General features: G+C 43.1%; 1 protein-coding gene across 10 annotated transcripts in view; it reads left to right on the top strand.

Annotated features, from left to right (window-relative positions):
- Window positions 1–18,650, top strand: part of fbrsl1 (fibrosin-like 1) — a 291,901-nt gene that overhangs the window by 185,363 nt on the left and 87,888 nt on the right. For 8 of the 10 annotated variants that reach the window (XM_067603427.1, XM_067603458.1, XM_067603433.1 and 5 more), the window contains one exon: window positions 12,477–12,506. The exons of the other annotated variants lie outside the window; for them this stretch is intronic. In XM_067603427.1, the coding sequence (XP_067459528.1) occupies window positions 12,477–12,506 (30 nt within the window). The remainder of the gene's footprint in view (window positions 1–12,476; window positions 12,507–18,650) is intronic. 10 annotated transcript variants of the gene reach the window in all.

The following is an 18,650-nucleotide window of genomic DNA, read 5'->3' as shown; positions in this document are numbered from 1 at the left end:
GGACTTGGGATACATGCATTGATAATTCATAAAGACTTAAAAATATGTATGAATATCAATTATCATTCTTCTCATTGGCATGTGTTTGACTAATGTCGCCAGACTCTAATGCAAATAGTTTCCCAAAAGTGAAAATAATGCAGTAAATATCTATTTTCATGTTTGTCTCTACAGATAAATAATGTGTCATGCATAGGCTTTACTTCATAACATTCTTCAAGATATACAAAGATAGCAATGTCAGTAATTGGTTACGTTCCACCTATTAGTCGGTTGAAGGTAGTTTGCTGCCAAAGATGAGCCCTGAAGCTTCAGCCACCACATGTTCCAGAACAAAAGTGAAGCATGACTAAGGTGGGTGGTGCGTGGAAGATCAGGGAGTAGGAAGAGAGAAAAGTTTGTCCTGGGCCCTCTGCAGAGACGCAGCGTGACCAATTGAGGTGAAGGGGATGAATGAGGCCATTCACTGGGCCTAATGAAAGAGCTCCTGCTGGGCCCTGAATGAGGGTGGGCCCATCTGCACCACATAGGCGTGCACAAACCAGTGACCTCGAAAATTACCCAGGAAGCACTTTGGGACAGTCACCCCAGCAACAGGCTGGGGTTCACATGGAAACCAGGCGCTTCAATCAATGCCTGGCAGCTTCTTAAACAGTGCAAAGTTTTTCTGTGTATTGAAAGAACTCTGTGTGAAATCAACTTCGAGGGACACCCCTCAGTTTTTTTAAAGGGGGGAGCTGCCAATGATTGTCCCATGTGAAAATGTCCAGGAGCTCTCACCAGCTTTGAGAGGTGTGGGATGCTGCCCTCAGGACTTTTCCTCTCAAGACACAAAGACCGGTTTGTCCAAGCTACATGTACATGTGCTGCCTGAGTGTATATGCAGTGATGTCTGTAGGTTAATTAGGTTCAAGGGATGTACAGCGACAGGTTTAGGAGGCTGTGAAATAGATCCGATTTCAGAGATTCCAGATGAAGAGAGAAACACCCCTGGGGACTGGACATTAAGTTTACAAGCATCCTCAAGGATCTGGTTCATTGGATTGTATCTGTGTTATTTGGTTTAATATATTCAGTCTTGATGAGCCAGAGGCATGCAGGTCATTGAAGTTCCATTCCCGTCTCAGTTCCCTCACGGAACTTTTGACAGCGTGAAATGACAATCCGCCCCTGCACGCATCTCCCACGTCAAAAAGTAATGAGATTGTGCTGCTGGAAATATCACTACAAAGCATCAGGCCTGCACTCGGGTCTGACTGCACCTTCAAACAGCGCTGCCTGCCAGCTCGCCTGCCTCGCCTGCCTGCTGAAAAAGAAACGAACAAAAACAATCAGAATCAGAGACAGAGAAACGGCAAGGGAAGCTCCCCACACGGAGACAAACGAACACGCCAGGGCTTTCATCCTGAGAGTGATTAGCCATCCGAAACGTTTTAAAACCCTGCTTTGAGTGTGTTCCTCAAACGAAAGAGTTCCATTGAGGAGTGGTGGTGAGATGTTTCTCGCTGGGAAGTGCGAGTGATCTAGTCTCTAATTGTGGCGTCGCTGACAAGGCTGGTGTGGCTGGGAGCTTTTTAAGCGGGGCTTTTTGCTACGCTCTTGTTCCCTTCCTGTCAGATCCACCACCAAAGGCACCAGGGAACAAAAAGACCCCTCAGATTCTGTTCTTACATCCATCTGCCTATTGCTTTGTGCATAAATACAGCCCTAATTTAACACACTAATAGGCCCTGATGCTGGCCTAATGGCCTACCAATACTACAATAGGTGCTGTAAATACAGTGTTTGGTTGCAGATATGTGGAATTAACCTAACATAGTTTTCAGTCTGTATAATTGCTGACTTTGTCTCACTCTTGTTCCTTCATATTTCATTGATCGAAGTCTCTCGGCTTTAGAGAAGCTGCAAAGATTATGACACATTGGCAATAGTGTTACCCCTCTTCTGCAGTATAGCAGGAACAAAGTCATGTTCAAGGTCTTTGAGCACCGTTCAGTAGAGCTGGTAGAAGCCTTCAGAATTTGGCAAGAAAAAACTTTTGGATTCTCTACTGTTCAGAAGCCAGGTTGTCGAAGATTTGAGGAATAGAAGAGAGGCAGTTTGAAGAATCAAAGAATCAGTGATGGGGGTGGGGGGTGGCCGGGGGTGTTAGAGAAGAGAGGAAAGGAGTGAAACCCAAGCTCATAAAAATCAGTATTATAACAACATTAATTGATGCTGCTGAGTGCCATATGTGACGCCATATGGAAAAGCTGCCCCAGAGGCCTGCTATAATAGACAGCCCGCAGTGGTGCACACAACTTGGCACATATACAAACAAGGGACGTCCCATTAATATCAGCCACACAGACCGAGCAGGAGACAGTGGGAGAGGGAGTGAGAGGGTGTTTGAGGGAGGCGAGAAAATAAAGAGGGGGGACCGAGTTACCTTGTGTTTTGTTTGGTTGCCATCTTCAGCCCTCATTTTTGACTAATCATCCACTTGCCTTATACTATATTTTCTACCAAATGAAGGGATTTACTGTATTTGGAAATATGTATGCATTCACAATTCTAGCTTCTCTACTCCCACGGTTCCTTAATTACAGTAATAAATGGCCCCTCCCTTCTGGGTTGATCAGACCGCCCTCTGTCCGCCCAACTGTCACTCCCACCACAGATGCCCAGTAGTCCTTTCATTACATACACACACAGAGACATACACTTCAGCAGGTGAGGTGATTCATGGCATCTTGACAAAGACGGCGTGAACAAGCTCTGTTTAACCTCTTCTGTGCCTAATCGCAGGGCAGCCATTATTTACTACCGCTGTCCACAGTTTCCACTGCTTGGTTGCTCACCACTCTGTCTCTCTCTAGCACTGCATTTATTTCATATGACAGAGACATTGTGTTGATGCAGCCATTCTGCTAGAAATTACATTACATCTAAATGCCATTTTATAGCAGGTAAATATTGTATGAATGTTTTTTTTTTAAACAGAATTAATGAAGTGAATAAATTATATCTTTTGAGTAGTTTCAAGAACACAAAATGCAATGGGAAGGCTCAGTGTTTTGGGTAACAATCCAGTATTTTGTGAACCTAAATGTATTAATTGACATGCACATGCAACTAATGATTAGTTTTAAGAATGAATAATCTGTTCATTATTAACAGTCCAAAACTAAAAGATATTTAAGAGAGAGAAAAAACTGCCAATTCTCACATTTAAGAGGCTGGAAGCAAATATTAGGCATGTTGCTTGAAAAGTGACATAAATGGTTAATTGATCATTAAAATTGTTGTTGCATAAATCTCTATTGATTGAATAATTGTTTCAACATTTGTGGCTTCTAACTCTAACCCTTATGGCAGCGAGATAGCTTGAATCAAGTTCAAACTCTTTGAAGTTGTTGCTTTCATCCTGTGAGGTTGTGTGTGCCAGCAGATCTTCAGGCAGACATGGAATCCTCCTTTATGGCCCCATATGGCCTGGATATACACGTATCCATTTCTGTATGAGGTTTACCTGACTCTTCTGGCATGAGCAGAGCAAGGAGGGAGAAAGACAGATCCTTAAGAAACAGAATTGTCAGCCATTCTGTTGAGTTTCATAGAATGTGAGGCGAAACAAGAATAGCGTACAGCTGTTTCCTCCTTGACACAGAGGGAGGCAGATGAAGAGCAAAAGAGAGAAAAGAGAGAAAGACTGAGGGAGGAAGAGGGAGAGCGGGAGAGAGCTCTCCGCTCTGTGATGTGCACTGATGTAGCTCCAGCTCTAGGTCAAACGCTGCCGGTGTTTTGTGTTCATCTTCGTCTCGTCTCTCCAGTGCTCCTCTAAATTATTCACAGCCTGAAGATGTGCAATGTGGCTGCCTCCTCCCTTCCTCTCTCCTCCTTCATTCTACATTGCTCTCTGTTTCTCATCCCTTCCTTACTCTCTCATGTGATGGCTTGTTTCAGAGGCAATGAATAGAAGTTTCTCCTTGCAAGCTGGTTAATCCCCGCACCCCACATCCACTCATCTACCATCAACCACCCACCTTTCATCACTGACTCCATCTCTTGCACTCCTCCTTTCATCCCTTCTCGTCCCTCACTCGCCTCTTCTGGCTGCCAGACTGGAGCCAGCCGCTTCTTTTCTGAGGGGGAGGCAGCCAGCTGTTAGCAACAACTGCTCAGTAGCTCCTGCTCTCCGCTTGCATCTCTCTACCTCTTTCAGTCATTTCATAAGATCCACGATGAAGGGGTAGGGTTGACAGCACGTTTCCCCCCTCTGTTTCTTTTTTTCTCTCTTCTAAACTCTATAATGATTTCCAGTGACTTTGTGCTTATTTTATCTATCTGAATTCAAACCCCAAGTGCACACTAAATCCTCAGGCCAGTCGATGGTACTGATTAAAGATGTGCCCATCAGTCATTTTACCTTTAAAAGACTGCCCATGGTGTGAAGATGGAGGGAGCTGCTAGAAACCAAGGACATATTGGGGCTAGTGTTTGGTGGTATGATGATATATACCGTAACACCACACAAAGTTTGTCATCCATCAGGAATTTTGTTTTACCGTTTATACTGAGGCATTTATCCTTTCAGCCACCCCTACATAGGGTTCAGCTAAACACATATGTAGGACCTCTTTGTCTGATATTGTGGTCTTAAAAACGGAGACTGTCCTCCCAAGAAAAAGGAGACTATTCCTCATTTCAGTAAATGCCCCAAAACGATATGAGTTTATGATCAAGTGACAAAGCCTTATAGTGGCTGTAGGAGTTATGACTCTTTTCCGCCAGTAGCAAAGGAGGAAACAGTGTGACGTTATTATAGAGCGATAAAAAGTCATACTTTAACACCGGAGACAGCAGTTTGTTTCCTGCTTCCTACCAACAGTGAACATAATATGTGTCATTCTGGATGGCATGGACCAACAACATATTTTGTCCTTTAATTGGAGGACTTGTAGTATAAACCGCCGGGTTTTGTAACAGATTATTATTGTCATGTTAACTAGGAAGATGCAAGTATTAAATCCTGTTTGGACAGCAGGGGTTAGAGGATGAGGTGTGCCCCTTGTGGCCACCTGGAGAGAGAACAGAGCAGAGAGAGGAGTTGAATCCAGTTGCAGCCGTTGCCACAGGACACTCATTTGTAATTCTGTCCCCTGCCTACAATAACGTTTGATCATTGCATAGGGGGGGCAGGAGGTACAGGGAGGGGGAAGGGACTGAAGCTTTCTCCCTCTCTTCAATCCCCCTCCCCAAACCCCTACCCGCCCTCTTGCAATTGCTGTCACCCAGTATGAATGCCCCCTCTGGCCCGATGACAAGTCTAGCGTGAAACGCTTGGCTGCCCCCTTAAATTAGCAGTAGAGCCCCCCGGCGGCACATGCTTCTCATGACCAGCACACAGTGGGCCGCCGCCAGATTCTTTTCATTACGGCTGTGGCCTGCCAGCCCCCTGACTCTACCTCCTTCTGCCTCTCCCTCCATCCCCACCTCCCTCTCCTCCTCATTCCCCCTGTGCATCGGCCAGAGCTCAGTAAACAGCATCTGTAGTGCTCATCACATTACTGTCGTAGGGAAGAGAAGGAAAGAGGGAGCCAAGGTCTCTGTGGGTGTTGCTGTTATTTCTGTGTATCTAAGTGTTTTTATGTGTGCATACAGTATGTGATTTTGTGTGATTGTGCATAGTATGTATATGCATGCATATGCACTGTGTGTACATGTCTCTGTGTGTTGGCTTGACAGGATTAGTGAGAGAGAGAGCTTGTAGTAGCAGTGCAGAGAGTGAGAAAGAGCGAGAGAGGAGGGGAGTAGCAGTACAGAGCGATGCCTGGAGGCTCAATCTGTTCCTCACTGAGCTACATCAGTGTTGGAGACGGCGGCTCGGGCCGCGGGGAAGCCTCCACTCGCTCCATCAAACTGTCAGGCAGCCAGCGGAGCTGCACAGGGAGACTCTCAGCTGCCCCCAGGGCCAGTTCAAGTCAACATCCCATTTCCTTGCCTCCTCGCCTAATTTCTCCTACGCCCTGACTTAAATTTCCAATGCCCAGTGTCTGCTGCTGCAGCTCAGCAGCACCGGGCCTGGGGCCATGTCAAAACACTGGGAGGTGCTGAGGGTTGTACATGTGTGTATTTGAGTGTGCGTTCACCTCTGAAGGCGAGCTATCGAGCTAGCTACAGTCATATGGTCAGCAGAGACAAGAAGAAGCCGAAGGGAGCCTTATGAAAGACGAGGTGAGAAAAAAACATAAATCAGTGGGGTTTTTTTCTCTCATTCTCTCTTACCTATGTCCTCATTTTTCTTCCACAACTATATTCATAACACAGTTGTGTATTCCCTGTCCTTTCTGGTTTCTGGCAGTTTTCTTCTTTCTCTCTGAGCTGAATAAATGCTCCCTGTTCCCTCGTACATCTGCCATTACTGTCTGTTTTTCCCTCGCCAAACTACTCCAAGGATCACACCAGCAGCCCAGCCGGCTCTGTCACCCCCCCAGCAAGTGCTGAAAGCAAAGGTTGAGGGATTTCTTGTTGGAAATGACAAGGCGGTCCTTTAATTTAGTGAAGAAGGGGGACAGCTCTTCAAGTTTACCCCCACCACTATCACCATCAATCTTTCCATACATCCCCTCCCCTTCTTCCTCCTCGACCTCACCACATACTTTGCATGGAAGTGAAGCAGAGCGCTGCCAGGTCTCAGTGCTGTTTACATGGACTCTGGGTAATGTTAAAGTCTGCTTAGTTTGGCCCCAGGTCAGGACTATATCTTTCCTCACCCCGACTTGATTTACATGACCCCCGCTGACTCTTCCCTTAAGTGTGTCAGCTCGGAACCAGAGGCCTCTGTGTATCTGGTTAATGCAAAGAGCATTTCTCCAAGCTTGTCTTCTTCAGTCTTCCTTCACTCTCATTCTCTCTGTTCTCTGTCAGTGGGCGTCTGTGAAAGGAGCTTTTGCTGAAGCCGTCTCTCTGTTTGCACAGCCAACTCCAAAGTCCCCGGCTCAAATATGGTTTTACGCGAGAGCCCATCTAGGCCTCTTCTGCTGGTCGATATGATTTTTACCCTGGCAGAGCTTTTTCTCTCAATCTCATTCCCTCTGGAGCCTACATCTTCACTGGGATCAATACTTTCCTAATCCAGAGCTCCTAGGCTGACCCAGGGTAATCAGCTGACTTCCCATGCTGCCTGCTGGTGAGGTCAAGGGTCAAATGGCTGTATAGATTTGATCCTGTGATCAAACCAGTTTGCTAGGTGGTGCTTTCAGACACAGATAGTGAGGTCAAGAACAATCACTTGATTTTTTTTCTCTTTTGAGTTGACATATTTAAATGCGTGTGAGGTATGTGAACCTTAATATTAATAGAAGAGGATTTTTAAGGTTTTTGCGCCAATGGTAAGGTGCACAGTAGTCATGAAGTTGTATGGATATCTGACGCACCCAGAGAGATTTATTTTTTATATGACTATCTTGATTTCATAACAACCCACTCACACGCTTCCTAGCACACATACACACACCACCTCCTCAACTTTTTAGTGACTCATGGCTTTTCTCGGTTCGCTTCAAGGAGAGTGAGAACATAAGAGCATGCAACAAAACATCCTGTTGATAAATTATGAAAGCTGAGTTGAAGTAAGGCTTCAACCTCCACCATAAGGCCAAGGAGACTTTCAGATACCCTGCTGATGTCTTAGGCCTTGCAGGAGGTCCTCCAGCGGACCTTGGGCTCTGATTCTACACCCCATCAGAGTGGCCACCGCATCGTCGTCTCCACACTTCATCCCAGCAGCCGCAGGAGGGAAATTACAGGAGGAAATTGGTGTTGTTCCACCAGTATCAGACACTGCTTTGGTCCTCGACTATCTAAATGGACCATTACCCCCTCTGTGTGTTCTCACTCTAGGAGATCGAGGTTTGTCAGTAGTCTCTCCCTTACAATCAGGGGTATGTCAGTATACGTCCCTGGACAGATGTCTCCTAAATTGAAGCCATTTCTCCTGTCAGTATGATTTTTTTACATTGTCGGCTAGTCACCTTATTCACTTGGTTGAGGGATCAAGTGGAGCAGCTGCTGTCTCACCGTTCAGTCAGAGTTGTTATGGCCCTACTTTTAATTGTTAGTCATCAAGTGTTTAATTAAGACATTCAGTCCTTGGCACAAACTAAAAATGTAGGTGCAGCATTGTTTTGGACTGCCATGAACAGAGCACAGTTGGACACTTGAATGTTGTTATATCCTTTCACTTTTAATCACACACTTACTGTAACTTGCCCGCTCCAATGCATCTGAAGTCCTTACATTACACGACATAATCTGGTGGGAACACTCCATACACTGACTTTATAAATAAACTAAACTACAATATGATGAAATAAAATATGATTTAAAAAAAAAACTACAGCCAAGCTTTCGTCACAAATAGTTTTGTGAAAGCACAAATACTTGTATGCATATGCTCTCTTTTTTCACTTGTATTCATTTTATTTATTTATTTATTTATTTATTTATTTTGAGAAGGAACTGACAGTGACACTTATATGCCAGCAGCTCTGGCAGCTCTTGTTTTCCCTTTTTTATTTATTTATTTTTTTAGATTTCTTGCAGCAAGTACAGGGTTGCGATCAGTATTCAGGCAGACAGTCGCTGATGCCGTGCCAGCATTTGCGTAGCTGGGCAAGTTCCTCCTCTGTTTCTCTCTCTATCTCTGAGGCAGAATTCATGGCAGACTGTCCTCTGAGTGTGACAAGTGGAACTGTGTGATTAATTTGGCCAGTCGTTTTAATGTGCTCCGGGATGCGCAACGCTTATTGTCTTCCCCTTGCACGTCTATCGGAATCTGCCAGAGAGAATGTCCAGGAGAATCGAGACATCCATCCCTCCCTCCCTTTCTCTGTTTTTTCCCTCTTGCTCTTCTCTCCTCAGCCCTGCCTCATTTCAGGGCTGAGCTACAGGGTTGTCATGGGGGCCAGCCCAGGTCGAGGCCTGGCTCTAGCCAGGGCCGCTGGCGGAATAAATCTCCTGTCTCTGAAGTGTTGAAAGCTGTGTAAATGTCAAACGCATCCGTCTGATGCGCTGGCTGAGGGGAGGGAGAGTTGGAGAGTAGGTGGGAGGCTGGGAGGGAGGGTTGTGGATGAGCCATCCGCTGAAGCCGGTCCCCTGTTACCCTTCGTAGCTGGCGGTTGCCAGGTGCAGATGTTGCTGCTTGCTCCCTGCCTCTGAAGAGCCAGCCAGTTTTTTTTTTTTGTTTTTTTTTTGTTTTTTTTGGTGTGTTTGGTTTGTGAACATCTATGAGAGACACAAACCACTGGGGGCTTGGCTCCTGTCAGACAGCTTAGTGAGCAGCATATCTCTCCGATTTTAACAATGTCCCCCCTGACCACCAGACGTGCTGTTCAGGGAGGTTTCTGTTTGGGGTTGTGGTTTTGCATTTTCACCATTTGGTTTTCTAGTATAGCCTTGCTGAAAGTCTTTTCCCCGGTGTAGATATTCAAAGAAGCAGAGAGTGCTAAATGACGTGGTGCTCTTCTCACACCCACGCACTCAGACACATGAGCCAATCTTATGCATTTATAGGTTCATTGTATTCTTTTCTCTGATTTGACCATGTGCTATAGCTGAACAGGGCAATCACATACAGTACCGACAAAAACTGCTCTAACACTACTTCCATCCATCTATCCCTTCATCTCTATAGCATCCCCCCTGCCTGTTCTTACTGTTGTTTTGTTCCCCCTTTCTACCTGCCTCTCCGTCCCCTGCTGTGCTGTGTCTCTCTCTGTCTCTGTCTGAGCCGCGGCTTGTATTCCTCTTTACGCTCTGCTGCAGTGCATGCTTCTTGTAAAAGGATAAGCACCATGCTGTGCTCTTTTGATATTATTTTTCCTCCTCGCCAGATCCAGCCTTGTGAGGCCTCATCTCTTGTGTCATGGCTACTGCTGCAACAACAAGGCCAAGCATGCACCCAGGGAATAGACCAAGTCAGTTGTTCATCTCCATCACCTAGGGTTTAAACTCGTCCCCAGTAATAGAGAGGAACTCAGATCCGCTGTGAGATGGAAGTCATCCGTTCAGCTGCATGCTAAGAATACATTTATACCAGTTTCCTGGGGCTGAGGCAAAGTTGGAGATTGGATCAATTTTCCTTTTTTTTGTAATTCAAAGATGGATCAAGATGGAGAGGAACATTGTTTTGAATGTGATTCTTTTCAGATCAAATGCTAGAGTGATGAGGGAACAAATGGGTGGTGATTAAAGTTGTGATGTGCCCCTAACAAGCAGTATAGAAATGGCAGATAATTAATTTGTCCAGAATCCCTAGTCTGAATGGGGAATTGATTGACAAGAAGCGTAAGCCACTCTCTCTTTTTAATGCCCTGCACTCTGTAATGGAGGTCTTTTGACAAGCAAAAGCCCTGAAATTAGAGTTTTCAAACATTCCTCGAGAGAAAAGAGGACAAGTACATGTCGGTATATACACATACGTTTATACAAGTTTATTTTCTTATCCTTCGGTTCTTAGCAATTAAGAGCCATCTTCCTTTAATACAGAACAGCTAATCATAATTGAATGAATATGAAATAAAGAAAACACATTCACACACTTTTGCATAGCATGTCAAATATTTTCTAATAAAAACCACACACTCAACCACATTCAAACAAGTACACTACTGTTATCAGGCCATTTCCTTTCTCACAGGTACATTGTCTGTTGTGATGCACCCTTTTTTTGCTTTCACTTTTCTCTCTTTCATTGCTGCTCACTGAGAGGCTCTGGAATCATAAACAACAGTCACTTCAGCAGGAAGAAAGCCTCACATTGAATGTATAATTTTTCTGTGTTTATCCTCCAACAGGTGTATGTTCTTGTTCTATGTCTTGTGCTTCAGTATGAACAATAGGAGCTCAGGCATTTCTTGGAGTTGCTATTCTGCAGACAGAGATGCAAACAACAGTAAACCCTCCTAAGGGGTTGAGCCACAATGTTTTTCACTTAAAGCTTCTGCCAGCAAGGACTCCTGCTGTATCCCTTGTCTTTGCAGAGTAGGATGAATCACGAGGCATGGAAGCCCCTCCCCCCCTCCACTCTCCTCTCCTGAGAGATCTTGGCCACTGAGCCCTTGCACTGATTACTCTCGTTACTTAATTATACATTTGGACCCACCGCACTCGCAACAAAGGGCCGCTGTGCCTCCATTGACCCAGCTCCCTCCTCATTGTGCCCAGCTCTGAAAGGGAGTCAAACAAAATAAAGAGGATCCACTTAAATATGTTGCCACAGGGACTTAATTGACAGATTGAAGACAGTTTTTCACTGGGGGCCCTCTCCCTCTCTATGTGGCTCTTCGCTTGAATTGCTCTGCTCCTCATGCATCCTGCTGTGAGGTCCAGTGGGACTGGCCTGCAGCTCGACCACTCTTGTTTCCACAACCTCACTATCTATTGTCCCAGGGGAGAGAGTTACCAGCCAAGAGCATTTAGTGACAAATAAATGTGAGAAACGGAAGCAAGGATCTCGTGGGTGAAAGTTATGTTAAGGAATGTGGTTAAGTTTGCCATAAAGATTAAAGTTAGAGTATTTTAGTACATTAAAAACTACAACCAATGTAAGCCAGGGTTACTGACTTAACATTTTTCAAATTATTTGATAAAAAGAGATATCTGCTTGTGAACATGCCAGGACTGAAAAGCTATGTCCCTCAGTATCTGCAGTATTCTCACCATTTGTTTGTCAGTTACAAGGTCTGACTTTTTTCTTTTTTTCTTGTTTTTTTTATTTTTTATTTTCTAAGGCTGACCCTGTTCTCAAGATATTTGAGCCTGATCACTGTATTTTAATGGTGCTGTGACTTATCCTCATACAGTAAAATTCTAAAATTGTTGAAAAACCATTTCACTTTTCGACTGAATAGAAGGCGATTTGGCCTTTGGCCGTGCAAGACGAGGCGGATTTCAGAATACAACCTCTCTTGTTATTAAGTTCCTTTATCCCTGTAGAAGTTTGACATACAAATTAAAGACTGGTTTGTCACAAGGCGAATTTGAAATACCACACTTAATAGGCACTGTGTTTGAGTATTCAAAAAGCCTATGCTCTCTGTGTCCTTGAGATACTATCGTCCAATTTTAAAGCACACTTAAAAGGCTAAATGACAAGCTGCAGCTGAATGCAAAGTCATTGAACAGGCTCTTTATAAAAGAACCAACTGTATAGTATTATTCGTTTTTTCATCTTTTGCAAATTTACGGCATTGAATTTGTGACAGAAACACCAGAATAGGGTCCTGTGCTGCTGTGTTGCTTTAGAAACTTGAAAACCTCTCTTAGACTACCACACTCTCCTTTCCCTCTTCATCCTCTGCCGTTTGCACTGAAAGCTGTCAGTGAATGAGAGGTTCCATACAAAAATAACATCTGCACTGATTATGAGCTACTGGGGGGAGCCAAATGAATAATTCCTTATATTTCCTGTGTCTGTCTCTTTTCTGTTACAGTGTGACAGCGAGAGTGATATTGACGACAAGGTAAGACTGCCTTTCCTGTGTTTATTCACCCACCACATGAAGGGGCTGAGAGTTGTGAATAACAAATTTGAGCTCTCAACTAAAAGAGGGAGACAGTCATAGTGTGTAGCGAAAAAAGATGAGGGGTAATACACACTCCGCCGGTCCCGCCACTGTGATCATTTGCATTTTACAGAGCAAGAAAGTGACAAGGAAAATGCAGTGCAGGAGGGGGCTGTTTTTCAGTGTTAGTTTTCTGTTTTGCTATGTAAAAAGATATGGCATCTATTATTTCTGGAGCACTTCATGCCTGAATATGTCTTAAATATGCCTTCTAGCCTAGATCATAGCATATGCTGCATACAGTGAGCTTTAGTGTGTGTGTACTTAATCTTATCACATGGCACATGTCACCTCTATCTGCTTGTTTCCCTACCAGGGAAACAGTTGTAGTTTAAGATTTGAGAGTTAGCGTTAGTTAAGTTTCAGTCACAGTAATGTATTCATGTTTTCAGCAATATAAGTTGAATTGTGAAAAACATAGTTCATTTAACAGAGTGAAGTTGAATTGTTTCGCAATGTGTCTCTATTCCTCAACCTGACCCATTTTTCCATTTTTGTGTGGGTCATGTAAAAAGTCAGATTCACTGCGCAGTGAAGAGAATATTTTTGTATTGTATTAAAGATGCATTAATTAGGTACCTCTATTTTTTAACAGCGGCTTATTTCAGTAACTTAAATGTAATCATTCATTGCAAACATCTTCAACGTATAAAACAATGATTATATGGAGCTAGCTTAAGCTAGTATTATAAGCACCTTTGTGTGCTTAAAAAAAATCCAATTATTTTAGCAGTGATGTCATTGAATGTTAACCATTTGACTATCTGACAGATGTAGTCTATCAGTTTCACTTCTGTGTATTTGTTTTTCGCAGTCTTGGAGGTGGTTGGCTGATGGCAGCCACCTGGTTACAAGATGAAACGCCTTTGGGGAACCTCACGCATCCTAATTCCTCTACAGTTTAGCAATTACTCCCTGGTAAATGAATGAGATAGCATGCCTAATCTCCTGTAAGCTTAGCTCCCAGTTCTGTGGAAATGTCTGCAGCTCTCCCTATAAATAATACATTGATAGCAGGCCCAATTTGCATTAACTGTAGCCTGGCAAGTCAATAGGCTTTTATCTCTTCATTGAAGCGAGAAAGAACCGAGGGCGCTTGCTAGTTGACACGACAGAGAGACGTTGCAGGCCTGTCAGTCTCCATACGGCTCCCTGGCATCACTGTGGGGGGTAGAGAAGGAAGTAAAGTGGGAGGGAAGCTCTCAGAGTGTTTCCTTCCCAGTGTTTTGTTTTCCTTCCTGCTCTATCAGTTATTTGTGACTTGCAACAGTTTCATATAGTGTCAAAATTTTTGACATTTAATTTATAAAAGTTTGATACTATGATGCTAAACAACACTGCTAAAAGAAACAGAAGAAAAAAAACAAGCAGTTATATAGAAACTCAGCGGTGTTGCTATGTTGTTGGTTATGTGTTAGCCTCTGTCTGTTCTGTAAAACAGCTCCATATTTGGCTTTTGGCGCCAGTTATGTCGGTAAGTTTAGGTGGACTGGGATGCAGTTCAAGACATAGTGGAGTATTAGACACTGTTGCCAAGTTTTCAGCTGTCTGATTGTTGAATTTGGAACTAGTTATTATACAGTCCACCGTCAAGAGCCAGACTGCAGCTTCACCTGTTCAGGCCTTTCTTTTCTCATCCACTTATCATCATGTCATGAAGTGGAATTTTAGCTTGTGAAACACAACTTGTGAGCATATTACTGGTTCATAAAACATAAAATCTATGAAAAAATGCTAAATTCCCATTTTTCCCCAACATACACACTTATGAGTTACATAAAGCAATATTAGGTTATTTATAACATAAAAGCTAAACAATGGATAGATTGACACCCAAACAACAGGTGTACTTACAAGGTTTCATAAAATAATGTAATAAGTAAATAAATAGCCAAGAAATAGCCTGGAGGAAAAGTCGGCACCCCAAAAGGCGCACTTAGGATTTTATTTGTTTGACAATTGATATGAGCAACTCAACTCTCGGCCCACTTATGCTACAATCCGTAACTTCACAAATAAAACCAATCTAATATAATCATATGTCATGAATGTAGTCCATGACAAAATGCAGTACTGTCATCATGACACAAAATAGCCAAAACTTAATTTTCACAATGGACACAAGCTTTCCTATGATGATCTGGAAATGTGACCTCAGACATTTCATGGATGGACACATCCACTTGAAGGGGGGGGGGGGGGGGGGGGGGCAACGGTAACACTTCCTGCACCTGCCTTACAGTATAGGTAGCCTATTGACAATTGGGACTGTGTAACCCCCAATCAGATGGGCTGTTTTAAGTGGTCTGCATCTGGCAGGTTGAATTTTTTTCCCTACAATTTTTTCCTCACAATGCTGGTGGCCTCGTGGCCCACTAGGTGGCCCAGCCCATCTGGCATTTGCCAGAATTACCAGATTGCCAGTCTGAGCCTGGTCACTTTAATTACAATTTGCCATGCACTCACACTGTGATTCAATTCATAATAAGCCTGTTAATTTACAAAAAGGTTAAATGACCAGAGAAGTGCTTGGATGAAAGTTATTCATCTTCAACATAGATATTTCTGCAAATTAGGTTCAACAGATTGTGAGTTAAGGAACAGTTATTCTATACAATACATGAACCATGAATGTAAATCCCAAACCATAGGCAATGCTTAACAAGAAAGGTGTTGGCTGGAGCCATGTAAACAGTTGTCTTGGCTTTACTGTGTAAAACTATTGACTCTCACTCAAACAGATACTTAACTTGGTTTTTCATGTCTCTCCAAGCTCAGGTCTCAGTTCTTAGTTTTCATTCTCAGTTCTTAAGTTTTCATTTTTGGTCTTGAGCCTTTTTTTGATGTGGGGGTGAACTTAGTGTTTCAGGGCCACCTAAAAAGTAATAACCAGAGGTCTGTAGCAGCTCTCAGACCAGCCAGTGACAGGACGCACTTTCGCAATATGTTATTTGCATAGAGAAGAAAGATATCCTCAGATATTTCTCCTAAATTGCTGCTAGCTAATGTTAGCCCTGCATCAGCAAGCAGCATATGACAGATTGACAGCATTGAAACAGCAAGTGCTTTACATACATGCATGAGCAGTGAGTTTAAAATATAGTATAGACTTTAAAAAAAAAACTCAGTTTGTAACTGCTTTAAGACTGCATTATATCTCAAAAGGTAATACAACAAAGTAACCCATTAACAAAAATGCTTCACAATGTGAACACCCTATTTGACAGTTTATTATCTAAACAAGAACAGAGGCCAAAGGTAAGTATTACTATTTTCCATTGTTCTAATGATGGTACTGATCCAGTTCCAGGAGACAAAGAAAAGCTTTCATTTGTGGCCAATAGGAAATGTAACTGAACAACAGCATAATAGCGAAGAAAAAAAATCACTGTTGTGGATACTTTGAAAATACACAATTGATGTTCATGTATTTACCAAGAGTGAAAGAAGAAAAGAGCAGCTGGATAGAGGCTAATGTAGCCCATAGCAAATTTCTGAGGAAAGGAGAAGAGTGGGGAAAAAAATACTTTGACAGGCCATCACCGCAAGTTAAAAAAAAAAACAAACGATGGTGTAAAAATTGGGTTCCATGAGGAGAAAGACAAACACTGTCATTTGTAATTGCCCGCACTCAGGATAACTCGACAGCGATAATTTTCTGCAACGTTTTGCTGAAACAGGTGCCAGCTCCTCCCGTATCTTTCCAATGAAAACAAAGGCTCCTTTCACATCAGATTACCAGCCACCTGAACACCCACATTGTCAGGATTTCACAGATTAACTTAATTAGAATATTGCTTCCAGGTGTGCCCCCAGGGTGCAATCAGTTATACTGTATTTGAATAAAACTGACGAGTTGCTGCTACAGCAAAGTCAGTTTGCTGCACCTTGCGAAGCTCGCTTGTGTCAAAGCGATGCTCGAGATAGCATGCAGTGATGTGTTTCCAGAATGTGTCAGACATGAATTCTTCAGAGATTGCCAGGTCACCTCCAGTTCAGTGTGAGGCTGCTGTGAGGGGGGATCTTTATGTAGATTGGCCTAGCCTTGAATCTGGGTGTTGTGTTCTCATCACTGGCATTTCTTCGTGGGAGTTCTGTCATCTGACGTCTAAGATTACATGATGTTTGACAACGCGAAGTATTCAGTGTACGTTGAGGAAAAATAACAGTGATGACCTTGAATGGCTTAGCTTATGCCTGCCCCCTGGGGGAAACCCATATAATTAAGGATTCCTTATGGAGAAGAATGTTTTCTCTGTCTTTACTGTTATTAAAGCAACACTTGGCTTGTTTGCACATAGCCATGCTAAATTAAATTGCTCATAAAGGAACTAACCACATGTTGGGCAAATTGCTTTGCAATAGAGGGTCTGTGTGTACTTGAGTCTGTTTCATGCTATGGAATTGGGAACATAATTTATTCTTGATCCAAATACTTTGAGCCACTTAATGTCTCTGTGTCAGTTGATTAAAATGTACTTAAATGCTCCAGAACACGTGTTAGCTGTTTAGTGCTTCACACAAAAAAATAGCTGAATGAATGGTTTGTGCTTGTGTAATGATGACATTTGCGATACCAAGACGTCACATGGACAACATTTGATATAATTGTGAATAAGATGTGTTATTTAACATACATCATAGTTTGTTTATATTTCGGTCATGTGAATTTCAATAGCCTCAATAGTTCATTGTTCCTTCTTTTTGGGTTAGTACTTTTATTTATGTAACATACTTACAAGTAAATCTGGTAAACTTATTTTAGGGTAAATTTGGTAACATTAACTGCTTTGAATTTGTGATGCTGTCACATTTTGCAATCAGTCTCATAACACTGTGCATTATTCAACATGTCTGTTGAAAAGACATGTTTTACATTTATACTACTATTACTAGCAGTAATAGTTTGGGATTATACCACTATTAATAGTAGTAATGGTGGTATAAATGTTAGTAATTCATTTCCTCCCCTCACTGCCCCACCTGTAATCCATCAACCAGCCAATCTTGTCAACCTCTGACACATCTGAGATACTCCAAGTCAAGATGGTCATTTTCTTTCATTGGAGAGGCAGAGAAAGAAATAGAGTGAGATTCATCCCTTCTCAGTTTGTTCATGCACTCCCCTGAAGTGTCATCCTATTTCCATTAGACCCCACTTTGCCATACTCGCTGGCTCCTCCAATTTCCTCTGTATTCTTTCTTCTGTGCAAATAATACAGTGGCTGTCTGTCTGTGTTCAAAGCGTTAGCATGAGCTTCTTATATTCTCTGCAGGCTTTAACACAGCGGCCTCGTGTCAGGTGCGTTACCGCCGCCAAAGCTGCATCACCATAGCCACAGCGGAGGACACCCAGGTCGACTAATTCTATTTGGTCCTATTTGCCAAGCAGTCACTCAGCAGAAAGTGTATCTGTCTCCAGGGGAGTCTCCAAGGACCATTACCACATCCTGTCTATGAGCTCTTTTATGGCTCTGGTGTACTCATCTGCCAGGGCAGCGCGCAGGCTCTGATTGACACATTAATTCCTCCTCTACCCCCTTATCTTCCTGCTGTGTGCAGAATGAATGCCATATCACCGCGTCGGAGCGTCTCTACCAGCTTATCGGTAATGGCTCGTCAGCTAGTGGTATCCTCCCAGCTGATGTATTGGCAGGGTACGCCCTCTGAGACTAGCAGTGCATCGAAAAACAAGCATGCTGTGGGGATTTAAACATATCCGTTAACACCACCACTACCTCCACCTTTCTATTTTTTCTTTAAATCATTCCTTCTCTAGTATGTCCTCTTTTTTATTTACTGCCCTCTCTATTTGTGCGTCTCTATCATTACCAATGTTGACGGTTTTTACCTCTTTCCCTCTGTCGCCATCTTGAAGAAGGAAAAAGGTAATAGTCATATATATTCATGTAGGTGTGTTCCCCCTTCCACATACCCCCTACCCAACCCCCACTGCTTTGCAAGATCCAGACTGGTCTCCAAGAGTCATCATATTCAATAACAAACAGGCCACCCACCAGGCCGCTGACAACCTTAACGTTT

This window comes from Thunnus thynnus, chromosome 2, assembly GCF_963924715.1.
Source record: "Thunnus thynnus chromosome 2, fThuThy2.1, whole genome shotgun sequence".
Taxonomy (NCBI): domain Eukaryota; kingdom Metazoa; phylum Chordata; class Actinopteri; order Scombriformes; family Scombridae; genus Thunnus; species Thunnus thynnus.
The sequence above is the reverse complement of the archived record's forward strand: the minus strand, read 5'-3'. Positions and strand labels throughout refer to the sequence as shown.